Source organism: Cyprinodon tularosa, unplaced genomic scaffold, assembly GCF_016077235.1.
Source record: "Cyprinodon tularosa strain WSP-4 unplaced genomic scaffold, ASM1607723v1 ctg10, whole genome shotgun sequence".
NCBI lineage: Eukaryota > Metazoa > Chordata > Actinopteri > Cyprinodontiformes > Cyprinodontidae > Cyprinodon > Cyprinodon tularosa.
Window position 1 is genome coordinate 2,995,564 of NW_024037782.1, and position 14,825 is coordinate 3,010,388.

Sequence of the window (14,825 nt, forward strand, 5' to 3'; positions counted from 1 at the left end):
ATTACTATCTTTACTCCAGATGTTTGATAGACTTTTTATTTAAGGCCAAAGCAGAAAGACATCAATACTTTTTTTCCGTATTGATTTATAATTTGTTATATTGTTATCATGAAATTTATTTGTGTTATCTTCTGTAACATCCATTCCTAATCATGCGGCTCTAGTACAGGAGTTGTCAGCTTTTTTGTTGTGAAAAAGACTCCACAATAAATACTTTTAGAACATAGTAAGTTATAATAATAATAATAATACATTTAATTTATACTGCACTTTTCATCAAAAAGACATCAAAGTACTACAAGAAAGAAAAGAAAAAAGAAAATACATAAAAATAAAAAATTAAAATAATAATAATAATGAAAAAAATATATAAGTTATAAACACATTTGTCAGAGTGAAAAATGCAAAAAAAAAAAAAAAAAAAGGTGCAATGACCTGGTTATATAAGTATTTGCTCATTTGTATCTTTTAAATAAAACCATGTTTTGCAGGGTTAGATGAAAATACCAACTATATCTTACACCCATGACACTCTTTGCGTAGCTCGCGAGCCACATTTGGCTCAACATGCTTGTTCTGGCAACTTGCAGCTTCTCTCAGGCTTTAGAGCTAAAACAAAACAAGTCTTTACATCTTTTTTTCAAAAGATAATCTCAACCGTTTCTATGGAGGTTGAAATAAAGTCTCTTTCAGCTCAGAACAAACTGGTGCTAATGGAAGCAAAAGGCTGTACAAATGCACAGAAACATATTGAGACCTGAGCTTATTATTGCTTATTTCCTGAGGATTGTCATAGACTTTAAGAACCTATTAAGATTAAATCAGTGGTGAGGTGTGTTAACAGGTTTTAACGCTCGGGATATGCATTAGGATATTTCACATGCAGTGGATAATAACCTGCTTTATTGACAACATTTGTTTTGCAATTAATTCTTTCTATTCTCCTGTCATTTCTCAGACAGAAAGCAAAGGGTTTATTCAGTTTTTTATCTCTCTGTGAGTCATAAATATCTTACCTTCAAGGATGACTTCTTTGCCGGTTTTTTTAAGTGCCTGCACGGCCTCATCATGCGTGGCCTCTCGCAAGTCAAATCCATTGACGGACAGAATGGCGTCTCCAACATAAAGTGCCTCAGTCTGGTCAGCAGCAAGGCCTTTGAAAATTTTAGAAATGAGGATGGGCATCTTGTTTTCCTTACCACCTGTTTACCAAAAGAGAAAATATGGTTTTACCTTCAGGACTGTCTCAAATAATTGCAGCCTACATTCATTTTGGCACACTGCAATGATTACAAATTTGAAAACAGTGTTAATATATTAAAACATCTTCTAAAAATACTATCTATTAGAAAAGTAAATAAAAAATATGGAAATATCTTTGAAAAATTGTAGCGGCCGAGTTATCGAACAAGAAAACAAGGATTGTAAGTGCCTTGTAAAGTAAGTCCTACAACTGTTATTACTCTGACTGCTGCATTCATCATATTTAAGCCTCTAAATTAAGGGAATGTATGTGAAATGTGGTTAAAAGCAGACAAGGGCAGACATTTAGCAGCAATTACTCCGCCTGTACTAATTTCAGATGCCACCTATCACACCCTCGCCCTCTTTTTCTCCCTTTGTCATTAACTGAAGGTCACGTAGTATGTCAGTACATCTACTTGTTGCTGTGGGCTGCCATTCGTTGCAAGAAATGTCTCTATTAATGCCAGATGGCAGTCTAGCCTTCCAGCTAGTAAAAATAATCTAAAAAGTGGATTAGATTCCATTAAATTTTCAATACACCTAAAACCATCTGTATCTCCATAGTTATCCCTTTAAATCTATTCAACAGACTGTTGTGCAAAAGTCTTAAATCGCCATTTGTGCCTGTAGAATTTGTTTCAAAAGATACAGATATTCATGTACAGTGGTATGAAAGAAGTTTTTGTCTCTGATTTCTTCATTTTTAACTATTTTGTCACAACTAAATGTTTCAGATCATCAAAAACATTTTAACCAATAATTTAACATACTTCCAGGGGGACATAGTAACTGTGGAGAGATTCAAATAGCTGGGTGTTCATGTCAACAATAAACTGGACTGGACTCATAACACCGTCACCCTGTACACGAAGGGCCAGAGCTGCCTCCACCTGCTGAGGCTAAGGTCCCTTTTAATGAGCCCGCCCCTGCTAAAAACTTTCGATGACTCTGTATCCCTCAGCCCTCCTCTATGCCATCGTCTGCTGGGCCCCAGGTAGCGTAGAGTGGGACATAAAGAGACTAAACAAGCTGGTGAGAAGGGCCACTTCTATCCTGGGCTGTGCTTTGGATTCAGTGGAGGAAGTGGCCGAGAGGAGGGTGTGCACCACCTGACTCGGTTACATTCCAGACTTAGATCTGATACTGAATAGATCATTTAAGCTAAATAAAAATAAAAAAAAAACTTCAATGTCTCTAAAAACAGTCTGTAAAGCAGAATATGCCAACATTCCTTTACAATGATTTAAAACATTGCCTTTGATTGCACATGCTCAACACCTGTTGTTTCCACCAGTGGTTGAGAGACACTTATTTTCTGTCACACAAAAAGAACTGGGTTGCCTTTTCTCACCTTGGCTATTATACCGTTATACCTATACCTTTTTATATATACTCAGTTTATCAATGAAATTTGTTGAGTGATCTTAAACATGGATGTGTGTAAACAAACTAAAACAGAGCAAAACTAAGAGGCAAATACTCACAACACTGTAGTTTTCTTAAATTGCCTGCTGCCAGATTTCTCCAGGCTTATGCAATATTTCTTGTTTTCATCCCAGTATTTATTGTATCCTAAAAAGGATCAAGCTAAAGTTGATGAAGATGAGTAGGCGGTAAACTGTTGGGGAGGGCACAACTCCTTCACACAAACTCAAAACCACGATGACTCAGAAACAAAATTAAAACAAAAAATTTATCCTCGAATTAAACACTTGTAGAGTAATTATTAAATAAGTTAAACTATGGTAGTAAACTGAAGCAAAAAAAGAAGCCTTGAATATACATTCCACCAGAATAGTTATTTCCTTAGACTGCTTCACCCCAGCAGAAAAAAAAGCATGGCACAATATGGTGGGACCAGATGGTCCATGTTTAAAAGCATCACTTCACAACTGCAGTGTGGGAACATTTTGGGTTAATGCCAAATAAAAGAGAAGAGTTACACAGCCCTAAGCTAGATAAAGAAAAATCACACTTCCTTACTCTGCTTTACAATGTTTCTTGGCTTTGAAAGTCACTTTATTGTAACATGCATATGTCAGTTACAATGACATGAATAGCCACTATAGAACTAAAATTAAAGTAACAAAACATGTTAAAATTCCCCCCAAAAAAACATTTCTAAGACAGGACTTGACAAGTGAGGGTTGTATTTGTAAAGAGATAAGTACAATGAGAAAATAATGAACCAAAATAAACCCCCAACAGAAGCACCCGCTTTCTAGCCCTTAAATCTACAACTTGCAAGAGCAAATGGCTTTTCCAGCCCTGGAATGTCAAGCTATTGTCCATTCAAAGCATGGCTGGTTCACCGTAGATGAGTGTGCTTGGTTTGAGGTATTGCTTTCAAGTCAATAAGTCGATGCAATCAGATGATTTTCCTTAGAATGAAAACTTTGAACCAATTGGACTGTATGATCTGGTTAAATTGTTTTTGTAAATTGCCTTGAGGTGACATGTGTTGTGAATTGGTGCTATATAAATAAACTGAAATGAATTGAATGAGTTGTGCCAATCAAATCGCAAAGAGGAGAGTCTTAGTGTGATGTAAACAATGGCTTCCACTAGCCCACAGGTATTTTTAGGATAGAACAGATCGTAGTACTGTGGTCAGTCATTGAAAAGAAAGATGTATTTAGACTAATGCTGACTGGGCTAATATTTCATATAACAGCTCGCTCTGCAGATGGAAAAACAAATGATGAGTCTCAATGCGCTTATGATTGTTGTGTTGCCAATAGTAGCACACATGGAGGACCAGGTAAAGGAAGCAAAGAAACTTGGACTGATTGAGTTTCAAACTCCCTTAGCTAATTCAAGCATTAAAATGACATGATCCTGTCAAAAGAATCTTCATTTTACTTTAGCCTATCTGTGGCCCATTTTGCATGGGATGTTTTTTTTTCAGAATTTCAGGATGTTATTACTCATCATCTGTGTCTTAAACTTATTTTGGCAATTTTTTATTTTTTCCTATGAGTCAACTGGCCCAAACATCATCACATCCATAATCTAATTTTAAAAAAAGCTGATATCAAATTGTATCAAAACAAAATAAATCTCAATTAAATAATATATTAAATTTGAACCTCTTGATATCCAAAATGTAACAATATATGTAACTGAGAAGCTTTTGAATTATGTTCCTTTTGTAAAAATGAAAAACAGGGACAAAATGGAAATGTATAAGTGAAAGATAGGGGAACAAAATGAAAAAGGGGCAAACTGACCCAGACTCAGTGACTGGACCTTCATGTTTATCTAAGCTAAGTTTGGTGCATCTTATGCCACTAGAGTAATTATGACAGCACTTCACACTTTGTAGGTTGCCTCTCTCTTTTCATCTGGACAAGGAGGAAAACACATCTTACTTCTAAGAGCCCACAAGAGAGCTAATAATGCCATGGGCATCGAAGTGACAGGGCAATGTCATTTCTGTCAAAATAATTTAATGTCACCATCAAAATGGATGCAGGGCACATCAGGACAACAGCTCCAGTATAGAAAGGTGAATGGCAATTTGGATTACAGTTTTATAAAGCCCTATGTTTTTAGCTCTTTGTCAAAAGATTGATTTTAGCAAATAAACTTTCATATCAGACATCGACAAACTTAATAACAACATAATACAGTTTTCAAATGAGAAAATAACTGTAAAACTAAACTTGGTCCAAGTTAAGAAGTAACTGCCTCTGTAACCTAGTAACAGCCTAACTCCTTCCATCACTTCATTAACTGATTTTAAGTCTTTTTGCTGTGAATGTACATTTGGCAAATCTTCTTCTCAGGACTGATTTCAGTCACAATATTTTGGGCATGGATGGCCTGTTTATTTCATACATTTCTAAGAATCAATGGTGCTTGAGCTTACACCCATTAACTGATTGGGAGACATTATAATTAAGGATTTGCTAGAGTTTGCATGCTTCCATAATTTTTTGTAAGTTTACAGATTCAAAAGGAGGAAAGCTGCTGCAGATCATCCCATTGACCTCATCATGTTTGACCTTAAGAATCAAATTATTTCCGTTAAGACCTGTGTTGGGTTTCATCATAAATATAACAGAATAAAAAGTTCAACTTTTGTCTTATCAGTCCACAGTTTTTCAAAAAGGTTGGTGTGTTGAAATATTCTATTCATTAAATGTGCCTTCTATTCTTGTTGGTCAGCAGTGCCTTTGCCCTAAAGCTTAGGTTTTACAATCGCTTTCCTCTGGAATTATAAATTGTAACTTTACTAGAGAAAACTGACACCTATAGTGCATTACACCTTGTTTGGGCCTTTATGTGACATCCTGGCCTAGCCAGCAGGGTGTTTTTAGAATGACTTGGTCTGAAAAACTTTTCCATCATGTTTCAATTACTTTGGTAAAAAAACAGTTTAATTATTCTGTGCTCTAGTACTAAACCCTAAAAAATTGTTTTGCAGCCTTTACCAGGATAATACATGCGTTTTACTTTTTTTCACATTACTTAGGGGATTTCTGTAGATTGAGGGCAATATATTTTCAGGGAAGGAGGGTCCATCTGATGGTCGAATCTTAGATTCAGGAGGAGCAGTGTGGTTTTCATTCTCGCCGTGGAACATTCAGCTCTACACCATCAGCAGGATCCTGGAGGGTGCATGGGAGTTAGCCCAACCAGTCTACATGTGTTTGGTGGATCTGGAGAAGGCATTTAACCATGTCCCCTGGATCCACAGGGTCCTGTGGTGGGTGCTCCGGGAGTATGGCATACCTGGCCCTTTAAATGCAGGCATACACTTTACAATTTTTTCAGTCGTTGCACGCAGCTGCAGCTCAAACTGTATGAAGAAACCGCAACCCCACCATGCTTCTGTGGTTTCATCTGAGAGAAGGAAGAGGAGTCCTTCTTTGCGCATGCCCACTGAGCGATTTGCCCATGACGGTTGACTAAAAATCAAACATGTTTGATTTTCTCCTGACCTCACGATTCTTGATCGGGAGGTGGTCGTGAGAGGCTGATCGCCGCTTGTTACCCCCTATACACTACATGACGCACGATCAGGCTGAAAGTCAGGTCGATCGAAAAATTCTCGCATGACCGGAAAGTCGGCCTGAAAAGGGCAAAAAATCACACAGTGTAAGCCCAGCTTAATAAGGGCTTTTAGGTCTCTTTATGGCCTGTGTCAGAGCCTGGTCCACATTGAACGCAGTAACTCAGACTCGTTTCCAGTGAGAGTTGGACTCCACCAAGTTTGCCCTTTGTCACCAATTCTGTTCCTAACTTTTATGTACAGAATTTCTAGGCACAGCTATGGTAATTAGGGAATCTATTTTGGTGGCCTTAAGATCGTGTCACTGCTATTCGCCGATGAAGTGGTTCTATTGGCTTCATCAGGGTGTGATCTACAGCTCTCAGGGGAGTAGTTTGCAGCCAAGTGTGAAGCGGCCGGGATGAGGATCAGTGCCTCCAAATCCAAGACCATGGTCTTGAGCCGGAAAAGGATAGAGTGCCTTTTAAGTATCTTGGGGTCTTGTTCACAAATGAGGGGAAGATGGAGCGGGAGATGGACAGGCGGATTGGTACGGCATCCACTGTGAAGCGGGTGCTGTACAGGTCCGTTGTGATAAAGAGACATCTGAGCAAAAAGGCAAAGCTCTTGATTTACCAGTCGATCTGCGTTCCTACCCTCATGTATGGTCATGAGCTTTGGATGTACGACCAAATGCCAAAGTAGTTTTCTCGACAGTGTGTCTGGGCTCTTCCTTAGAGAAAGTTTTGGAATCTCAGACATCTGAGGAGGTCTCAAAGTAGAGTCACTGCTCCTCCATGTCGAGAGGAGCCAGGTGAGGTGGCTCGGGCATCTGGTTAGGATGCCTCCTGGACGCCTCACTCGTGAGGTGTTCAGGGATGTGTGGGCCTCCCTACTGAAGCTGCTACCCCCATGATCCGACCCTGGATTAGCAGAAAAGGATGAATGGATGGGTGTTTTCAGTGATGAATCTGATCCTCTGAGTTACTTAGATGAGTTCTTGAGAAGTATTGCATGCAGTGAGCAGTGACATGTGTTAGGTGCTGTTTATTGACCTAAAAATGTATTCAATATATCTTAACTTAAGTAAAAACTTGGACTAAAACTTACATAGTGTTGCTTGGGAGTGTTGGTCTAGTGGGTAAGAGCTGTTTGCTTGTGCTCTAAGAAGGTTGCAAGTACCTGGTTCGGTTCCCACATCCTCCACTCTGGGTTCCTGGGCAAAACCCTTAACCTTTAACCCTTAACTGCTCCCTGGACGCCCCACAATGGCAGCCCACTGCTCCCCAAGGGGATGGGTCAAAATGCAGGGAACAATTTTCCCATTTGTAGGACAGTAAAGGGATTTATATTACATTACTTAATGTTCCCCAGTGGTTCTATTTAAGAGATGTCCTCATTCTACCAACTGTGGTTATTATATTGAAATCAGTTGTACCAAAAAAAGACAAAACAAAATACCAAACAAACAAAACAGCTTAATTGATAATTTAGGGAATTTGCAAGGGTGGAACAAGTTTTTTTTCCTTGCTCAGTGTAAATATGTCTAGTGTTAAAATACATTTTCTTTTAAGATCATAAAGAAATCTGTAAGGGATCAATTATTTCTGTATGTCACTGTTGAACCCTTTCCCATTTTGATGTTCATTGTTTTCCTCTTGTCGCATACTCTGACATTTTCCTCTAGTCTGAAATATAATTCATTAAAATGACTTCTGAATGAACAGCTTTGACATATTTGACTGAAAATAACCATCATCATGATTCCAATCCAACACCACACTTATCCTCTTTGCATTCCTATTACTTTCCATTCTACAACTTTCCATATCAAATACTTCAGCGCCTTCTGGCTGGTGGCTTGTCAGTCAGCTGACAAGTGGGTGGCAGCAGTGGAGATAAGGTGGAGCTACTGGAGCTACTCATGACAGGTAACTGAACTGTACTGACATGCACAGTACTGACATGGGCCTAATTAGGTAATTTTGTGCCAACAGTGCAATTGTTAGGAAAGCGCTGTCACATATGTTACACAATCAGCACTTTGAGCTTTATGAGGAAAGGTTCTTACAGCATTATTAAAAAATATCACAAACTTCAAACAACAGGTTTAGAACAAAACTTAAAAACAATTTGCAGCAGCCACTGTTTCTTTTAAAACAAAGTCACTAAAACAACACACATGATGGCTTGTTTTGATGATCTTTTTTAAAAAAAAAATTATTTGCCTTCTGTTATTTCTGCTACAGGGAAATCCCAAATCATGCAAATGAGGAGCTTACAAAAAAAAAACAAAAGGTCAGCAGAAACCATTCTACCTCTCACTCAGGAAAGTGGTCTGATCCAGAGACCAGAAGTCTAGCTTCCCAGCCTCCACTCTTAAATTTAGACATATGACTAAAGGTTGCCTCCATGCTCTTCTGCAAGCTAGGGTGGGCTCCCTAAAATTAACACCAGTGGAGTACTCCACTCCCAGCCACATAGCTTTCATCTGAGGCCAATGACAACTGACTGCTGCGGACCTCTCCACTCAGCTGTTCACAATGTGGTGTCAGCTATCCCGCAACAACTTCTGCCGTCTTTCATTTGCATTCCCGTGCTTCAGTCTGACACCTTTCCCAATGTTTTTCTTCCTTTCTGATTTACCTTATTTGGCTAAATCCACGTCCCATCTCATCTGCAGCATGCTCTTTGCACCGCTTTGTTGCACTATTTTTTCCTTCTCTGCGTTGGAGCAGCCAGCATCACAACAATGTCAATCCTACAGGCTGCCAGCCATGACTTTATTTTAATAACATGCTGTCTTGTTTTCATAACCACCCATTTCTAAAAAGACGGACATTGCGTTTATGTCACAAGGGCTTAGCTTTGTTCTGTCGCTGCTGACAATAGTGGAGGGTTTAAATTAGCATTTTTACAATGATGAGCCATCTTTGCAGAACGACAGTAGTGCAAGCTGACAACAGGCCATCAAGCAAACTCAACGCATGGCTGTCAACCAACAATCAAGTGATTACCTGTGTGCATAAAGTCTTCCAGGGGGAGGAGAATGTAGCTCACTTCAATGCAAGTTCAAACACATACTGCATACAGTCAAAAGAAAAACATCTCTTATCACACATATACTACTGTACATTGTTAGAATACTGCACACAACACTACTAAAGTGTACCGTCGCAAACCAACTGACCTAATTCAATTGGGTCCAAATAGATATAAAGTACATTAAATTGTAATTATTAATAAAATTGCAAGAAAACTTAACAAACACATCCATTAAAAATCAGGTCTGTTTCTTTTCTTCCTAGTACTTTTAGGGTTTGATTCTATGTTGCATTTATGAGAGGCAAACCTTTCCAGGAACTCAAATAAATAAAATGTAATCATTTCTCCACTATCCATTTGACACCCCTATGATTTAATCTTTTTATTTACATTGTCTTTCAGACCTCACCTCTCCATTCTTCTTCTCATTGTGATCGTGCCTCAAAGATAATGGCCTTTAATGCAGGTCGAAGAAACAGGATGATGAAAAGACTTTTATCGGCATCACAGAGCTACACAACACAAGAATGCTAGCTTGGCTTGAAAGATACAGAGAGGTCAGACTTATCTGACTAAAAAGTTAAAAAAGCAGCATTGATTCTGTGAGTCAATGTTGTTGTGCAGCAGCTCTCTCTGTGTGCAAGCTGCTTCCTTACTGTTACTGCAGACAGTTGATGTCTTACATCCAAAGGCATGGTCTAACTGGAAAAATCCAGAAATGGTTATATTGTGTGAATTTATGGTTAACCACACTTAAAATGTTGTCACATTTGTGTGCAATCGCCTTAATATGTTTATACACAGTAAAGTGGTACAAGTAAAAAGAAATGTGACAGTAACAGGCTGGTTATGCTCCCACAGCAGTGTGTCACAGTGAGCTTGTCGCAGGTATGACGCAGACATTTCTTATTTTACGCTCAATTTTGAAGTGTTGTCTGTATTATGTTATTCCACTCCACAACACAAAAGGGACAATCATGAACTAGCTGTGGGTCTAGATACGGCGGTGAGGAAGTGGGTTTGTCCAACAACAGAGGCACATGAGGATGAAAAAGAGCAGGGATCCAGGTGGAAAAAGGGTCCCAGCGTTCCCGTGCAGCTCGCTCTTCTAGCTGGTCCAACTTTATGAGTCATTTTCCACAATGGCGGTCATACAAACAAAACAAGCCGGTAAGGTACCAAACAGGAAATACGCATAGTGTAGAGTGGATGTAGATTTGACGAACCAGAGGCCTCCTGTCTGCGGCACTGTCTGCGGTCACCTACAATTTTGGAAAGGTGCACCAAAGTGTCTGCAGGAGGGGCGGAGGCACATCTGCGTTAACTGCAACATCTAAGAAGACGACCTGGTCTGCAAGTATAAATCAGCCTTAAGAGTCAGTAAATTCAAATCCGTTCCAGTTCTGTTCACAAGAAATTAAAAAAGAGACACAAGACTTTAATTTTTATAGTTGTTCTTTTTTTCTATCTAATGGATATGTTTTGCATATTAATTATTTACAGTTCAGCAAGTTAAATAACTTTTAAAGCATTAATGGCAAAAATAAGGATGGAAGTCAGGCAACTTGTGCACTGGTTTGTTTGCTTGAAAATAAATCATATCTCATCCCCTTTCTTAAAAAGGCTCTTTACCTGGGCTCTCATTAACTGTCTGCTCTGTTCCTACTTTTTTATTCCATGGATAGCACTAAAGCTGAATCTGTTTAGCTGAGTTTTTCTCTAAGTAGAAAAACCTTTTGAGCTTATGTCTCTAATTACCTGAAGCACTCTTTTCTAACAGATGTAAGACTACTTCTTCTGCTGTTTTTTAAGCCTGTCTCTGGCCTCTTAACCCTAAGTTAGTTTTGTTTGAGGTTTTTTTATTGTTGAAAGGAAAAGGTTCCTCTCCCGGATTGTTACATGCATCCTTGGGCTGAGGAGGTCTACTCAATAGAATTGGCTGGGAATGTTTAGACAGATGCCTTTCTATCCACTGAAATTAACCCCTTAACAGTTGGTCTTAGCTAAAAACTATTGGAAGTTTAAGTCTTTACCAGTGGACAATGGACGGTTAATGGGTTTAATAATTAAAGGGATACTGTGTAGGAATAACTCTCATCTAGCAATGAGATGGGGCTATTTCTCTCAAAAAACACTTAACCCTAGCTCATCACTGGCAATGGTAGCAACCATGTTTAAAAAAGTCTCTACAATTCAGATAGAATCATGTCATCCAATCAAAGTGTTTACAAGCTGGCATAAAGTGACAAAAAGCACACTTCTGCTTTGAAAGTGACTAAACTCACAAAAACCTACAATTCTGTAAAAAGAAATAATGACAGACAGATGGGTTTATGTTTGCAGGATCCACTGTTAGAGGTGTCCCGATACAACTTTTTAATGTCCGACACGATAATGATATTGCAAATTTGAGAATTGGCTGACACTGATATTGACCCAATACGATGTTAGCACTTGCTTTTATTGCTTATTCTATATTGTAGAATGTTAGAAAGGCTTGATCAAGTCATATTACTAATACAGGGAACACAAGTCAACAAACAAAAGGTATAAAAAAAGAACCAACCAATGTATAATTAACCAATTAGTTACAGATCCTGCTGAAGATTTTCAGTCATCCAGGTCATAGTCATTCCAAAAAGTAAAAAAAAAACAATCCACTGGACTTTGTTTCCAAGTTTGAAGATGTTTTGCTTCCCATCCAGGAAGCTTTTTCAATTTCAAAAATCCAAAGATTTAAAGGGCAATACCCACTTATGTAAAGGGAGCTATAGTTTCATGGTGAATACAACTTTTCTGCATTCAACGAACAATTCTGGTTAATAATTACTGACATTTTATTTATTAATTTTTTTTTATGAAATGTGTCGCCCAAAGCACAAGTAACCTCATCAGCTAATTACGGCCTCCACACCAGAGGAGGACCCCAAGAGCACTGGAATCCTCTCAAGAGTTTACAAAAGCATAACTCATATAAACGAGCATTCTGTTTGGCAATGTTCATTCACTCCATTGCCAGTATAAGCCTCACAATAATTTCTCCAAAAAAGAATTAAATAGGTAGTTTTATAAGTATAAAAAACAACTACTATTCCATTTGCTACAGTAGAAAACAGATCATTTAAAATTATTTTAATTTTATAGTCAGTTAATGCATAATATTGTTTAACTGATTCATATTGCAAAAGAAGATGTTAAATTTATGATGCACAAATGCACAAATATAGAGCAATAAGCTTTTAGTCGAGCTTTTTTGAGTTATGGTAGTTGGAAGGTCTGCAAAACAGAGCAGTCTGCTGCAAATCTACGGAGAGTTAATTCAATTCAATTCAGTTTATTTATATAGAGCCAATTCACAACACATGTAATCTTAAGGCATTTTACAATTCAACCAGATCTTCCAGTCAAATTTCAATTAGAAGGTTTCTATCTAAGGGAAATCAGTTGATTGCATCAACTTATTGACTCAATCTCTCACAGTTACTATTTTTTAGCCACAAAAAAGTCATTTTGAGAACAAAGGCAAGCAAAAACACATGGTCCTGTGAAAGGTGTTTATTTCTCCAGTTATACTAACATATATGATCAGCATACCTGCATAGTTTTGCGTTGCTTTCACAGCAGGGATTCAATTTAAGATTAAATAGGATAAAAATGTATCTTATCTGATCATAAAAGCTTGAGACTCTGATCCAACCACTATAGGACCTGCTTCCTGTGACTTTGAGACAGAAAGGGTTTCTCCATTTAGGTGAGTCAAGGCTGCAGAATAATCACAGCTGTCATATTTTTTCTTTGGACAAAAATACTCAGAAAATCAGCATGAATAGTTATAAGAACCAGAAGTTGTGTTTGGTTTAACTTGAAGCGTGTTTTCAAGAGTTAATTAGACTCTAAAGGCTGATTGATTGCTGTGTTTATTTCTCAAACTCCCAGTCAAACTTATTAACTGACAGTGATCCTCTGTTTATTATGAAGTCCCTCCTTAATGTCGCCCTACCTTTGATACTAATTCCAAGTCCTCCCACATCTTGTTTGGTCACTCTCACGGTGCGCTTCACATTGGTGATGGTTTCCGGGACCGGGGACGAGCTGAGGTTCGGAGGGTCTCCGTTGACAGCACCTGCGGGACTCGGGTTTGGCTTTGCGCGCTCCTCTGCGCCCTCGCCGGGGTTTACGCTTAGAGTGTCCTCGGTAAGCGTGGCCAGCACTCGGATCCAGCGGTCCACGGTGATTCGAAGTTCCAGCAGTCCCGTTTTCTGCGCCTTCATCGCGGCAGCCATGTTCAACACATTCCTGGAATAACTGTAGACGGTCTGGCAGTCCTGTAAAGAGGGGGTGGAGGGCTGGGGTAGGGGGCATGCAGCCACACACACACTCACACACACACCCAACATAACCAAACCCTCTCAGATTGATTTCACCTTCTCCAGAGAAGTTTATTCTGGAGTAGGTTTTTAAGTGAATAAAAAGAGTTGACAAAGTTTGAATAACTTGTTTGATCCATTCAGTAAGTATGGTGAACTTTGGTGAAGTTTCATTTTAGTACACTGAGTTCTTTTTCTTTTTTTCTTTTTTTTTTCATAAATACCATCTGCATGCAAGATTAATCCAATCCCTTATCCTTGATTCCCAAGCTTTTGGTTTTAGATATGGGCTATGGCTCACAACCCAGGGCGGAACTGCCTAGTGGGCGCCTCAAACCTTTAGAAACAGTGAATGGTCAGCGTTTTTATTGTGTATTTGCATGTGCATCTATACCCTGGTCAACCAGACTAATGTACACAGTGTAAACAGTATATTCATCTTGAAAGGAGCAGGTAGAGCCCGTTTTTATAGGCAAGACTAATGGACTCAGAGGAGACTGCTTAGAACCAATCGGATAACCAATCGGGTGTGATGCAAAAACTATTTTTGTTGTTGTTGTCCTTTTAAGAAAAGCTCTTACAGCAGCCAGTTATTAAAGTTTTAATGATGTTAACCGTTTTTCCACCTTATAATAAAGGACATCAATAAAATGTTGCTCCATTGTGGCAATATGACAGTTATGGATATATAAAGTCCCTTTTGCATTTTGGACCCGCCTGCTGCGCTGTGATTGGCCAGGTCCATTTTAGAGAGGAGTGTTTTGAGCTTTACTAAACTGATTTTAGTTCAGTGCATGGTTGGCCAGGCTAGCATCCATCTGTGATGTGGAAACTTTAAACAACTTGTACAGTTGTTGCTGCACAATGGGAGTTCATGCTAAAGTTGGGGTTTGATTTGAAGCAGAGATAATTAGATTGAGATAAGTGGAAACATACAATCCATAAACTGGTGAAACCTGGACCAATCCGATTGCACAGTCTTAAAACTTAGTTTGTCTTATCTTTTATGAAACAAAATTAAATTCATGGTCTGTGTCAGATATTATATAGGCCTACTCAAATTTGAGATTAATAATTAAAACAACTTTTTAAATTTCAAATGTATTAAAATGTATGGGATTTGGTTCAGGATTTTTTTTTTATAGAAAAAAAAAATGTTTGCCTGCTTTGAC

General features: G+C 38.5%; 1 protein-coding gene across 1 annotated transcript in view; it reads right to left on the reverse strand.

The window, feature by feature from the left end:
* The window catches only part of snta1 (syntrophin, alpha 1), a 55,084-nt gene extending 41,451 nt beyond the window's left edge, over nucleotides 1-13,633 (reverse strand). The window contains exons 1-2 of the mRNA XM_038303096.1: nucleotides 13,287-13,633; nucleotides 1,017-1,202 (exon numbers count right to left, since the gene is read on the reverse strand). Coding sequence (XP_038159024.1) covers nucleotides 1,017-1,202; nucleotides 13,287-13,569 — 469 coding nt within the window. The 5' untranslated portion in view covers nucleotides 13,570-13,633. The remainder of the gene's footprint in view (nucleotides 1-1,016; nucleotides 1,203-13,286) is intronic.
* Between the last annotated feature and the right edge of the window lie 1,192 nt (nucleotides 13,634-14,825).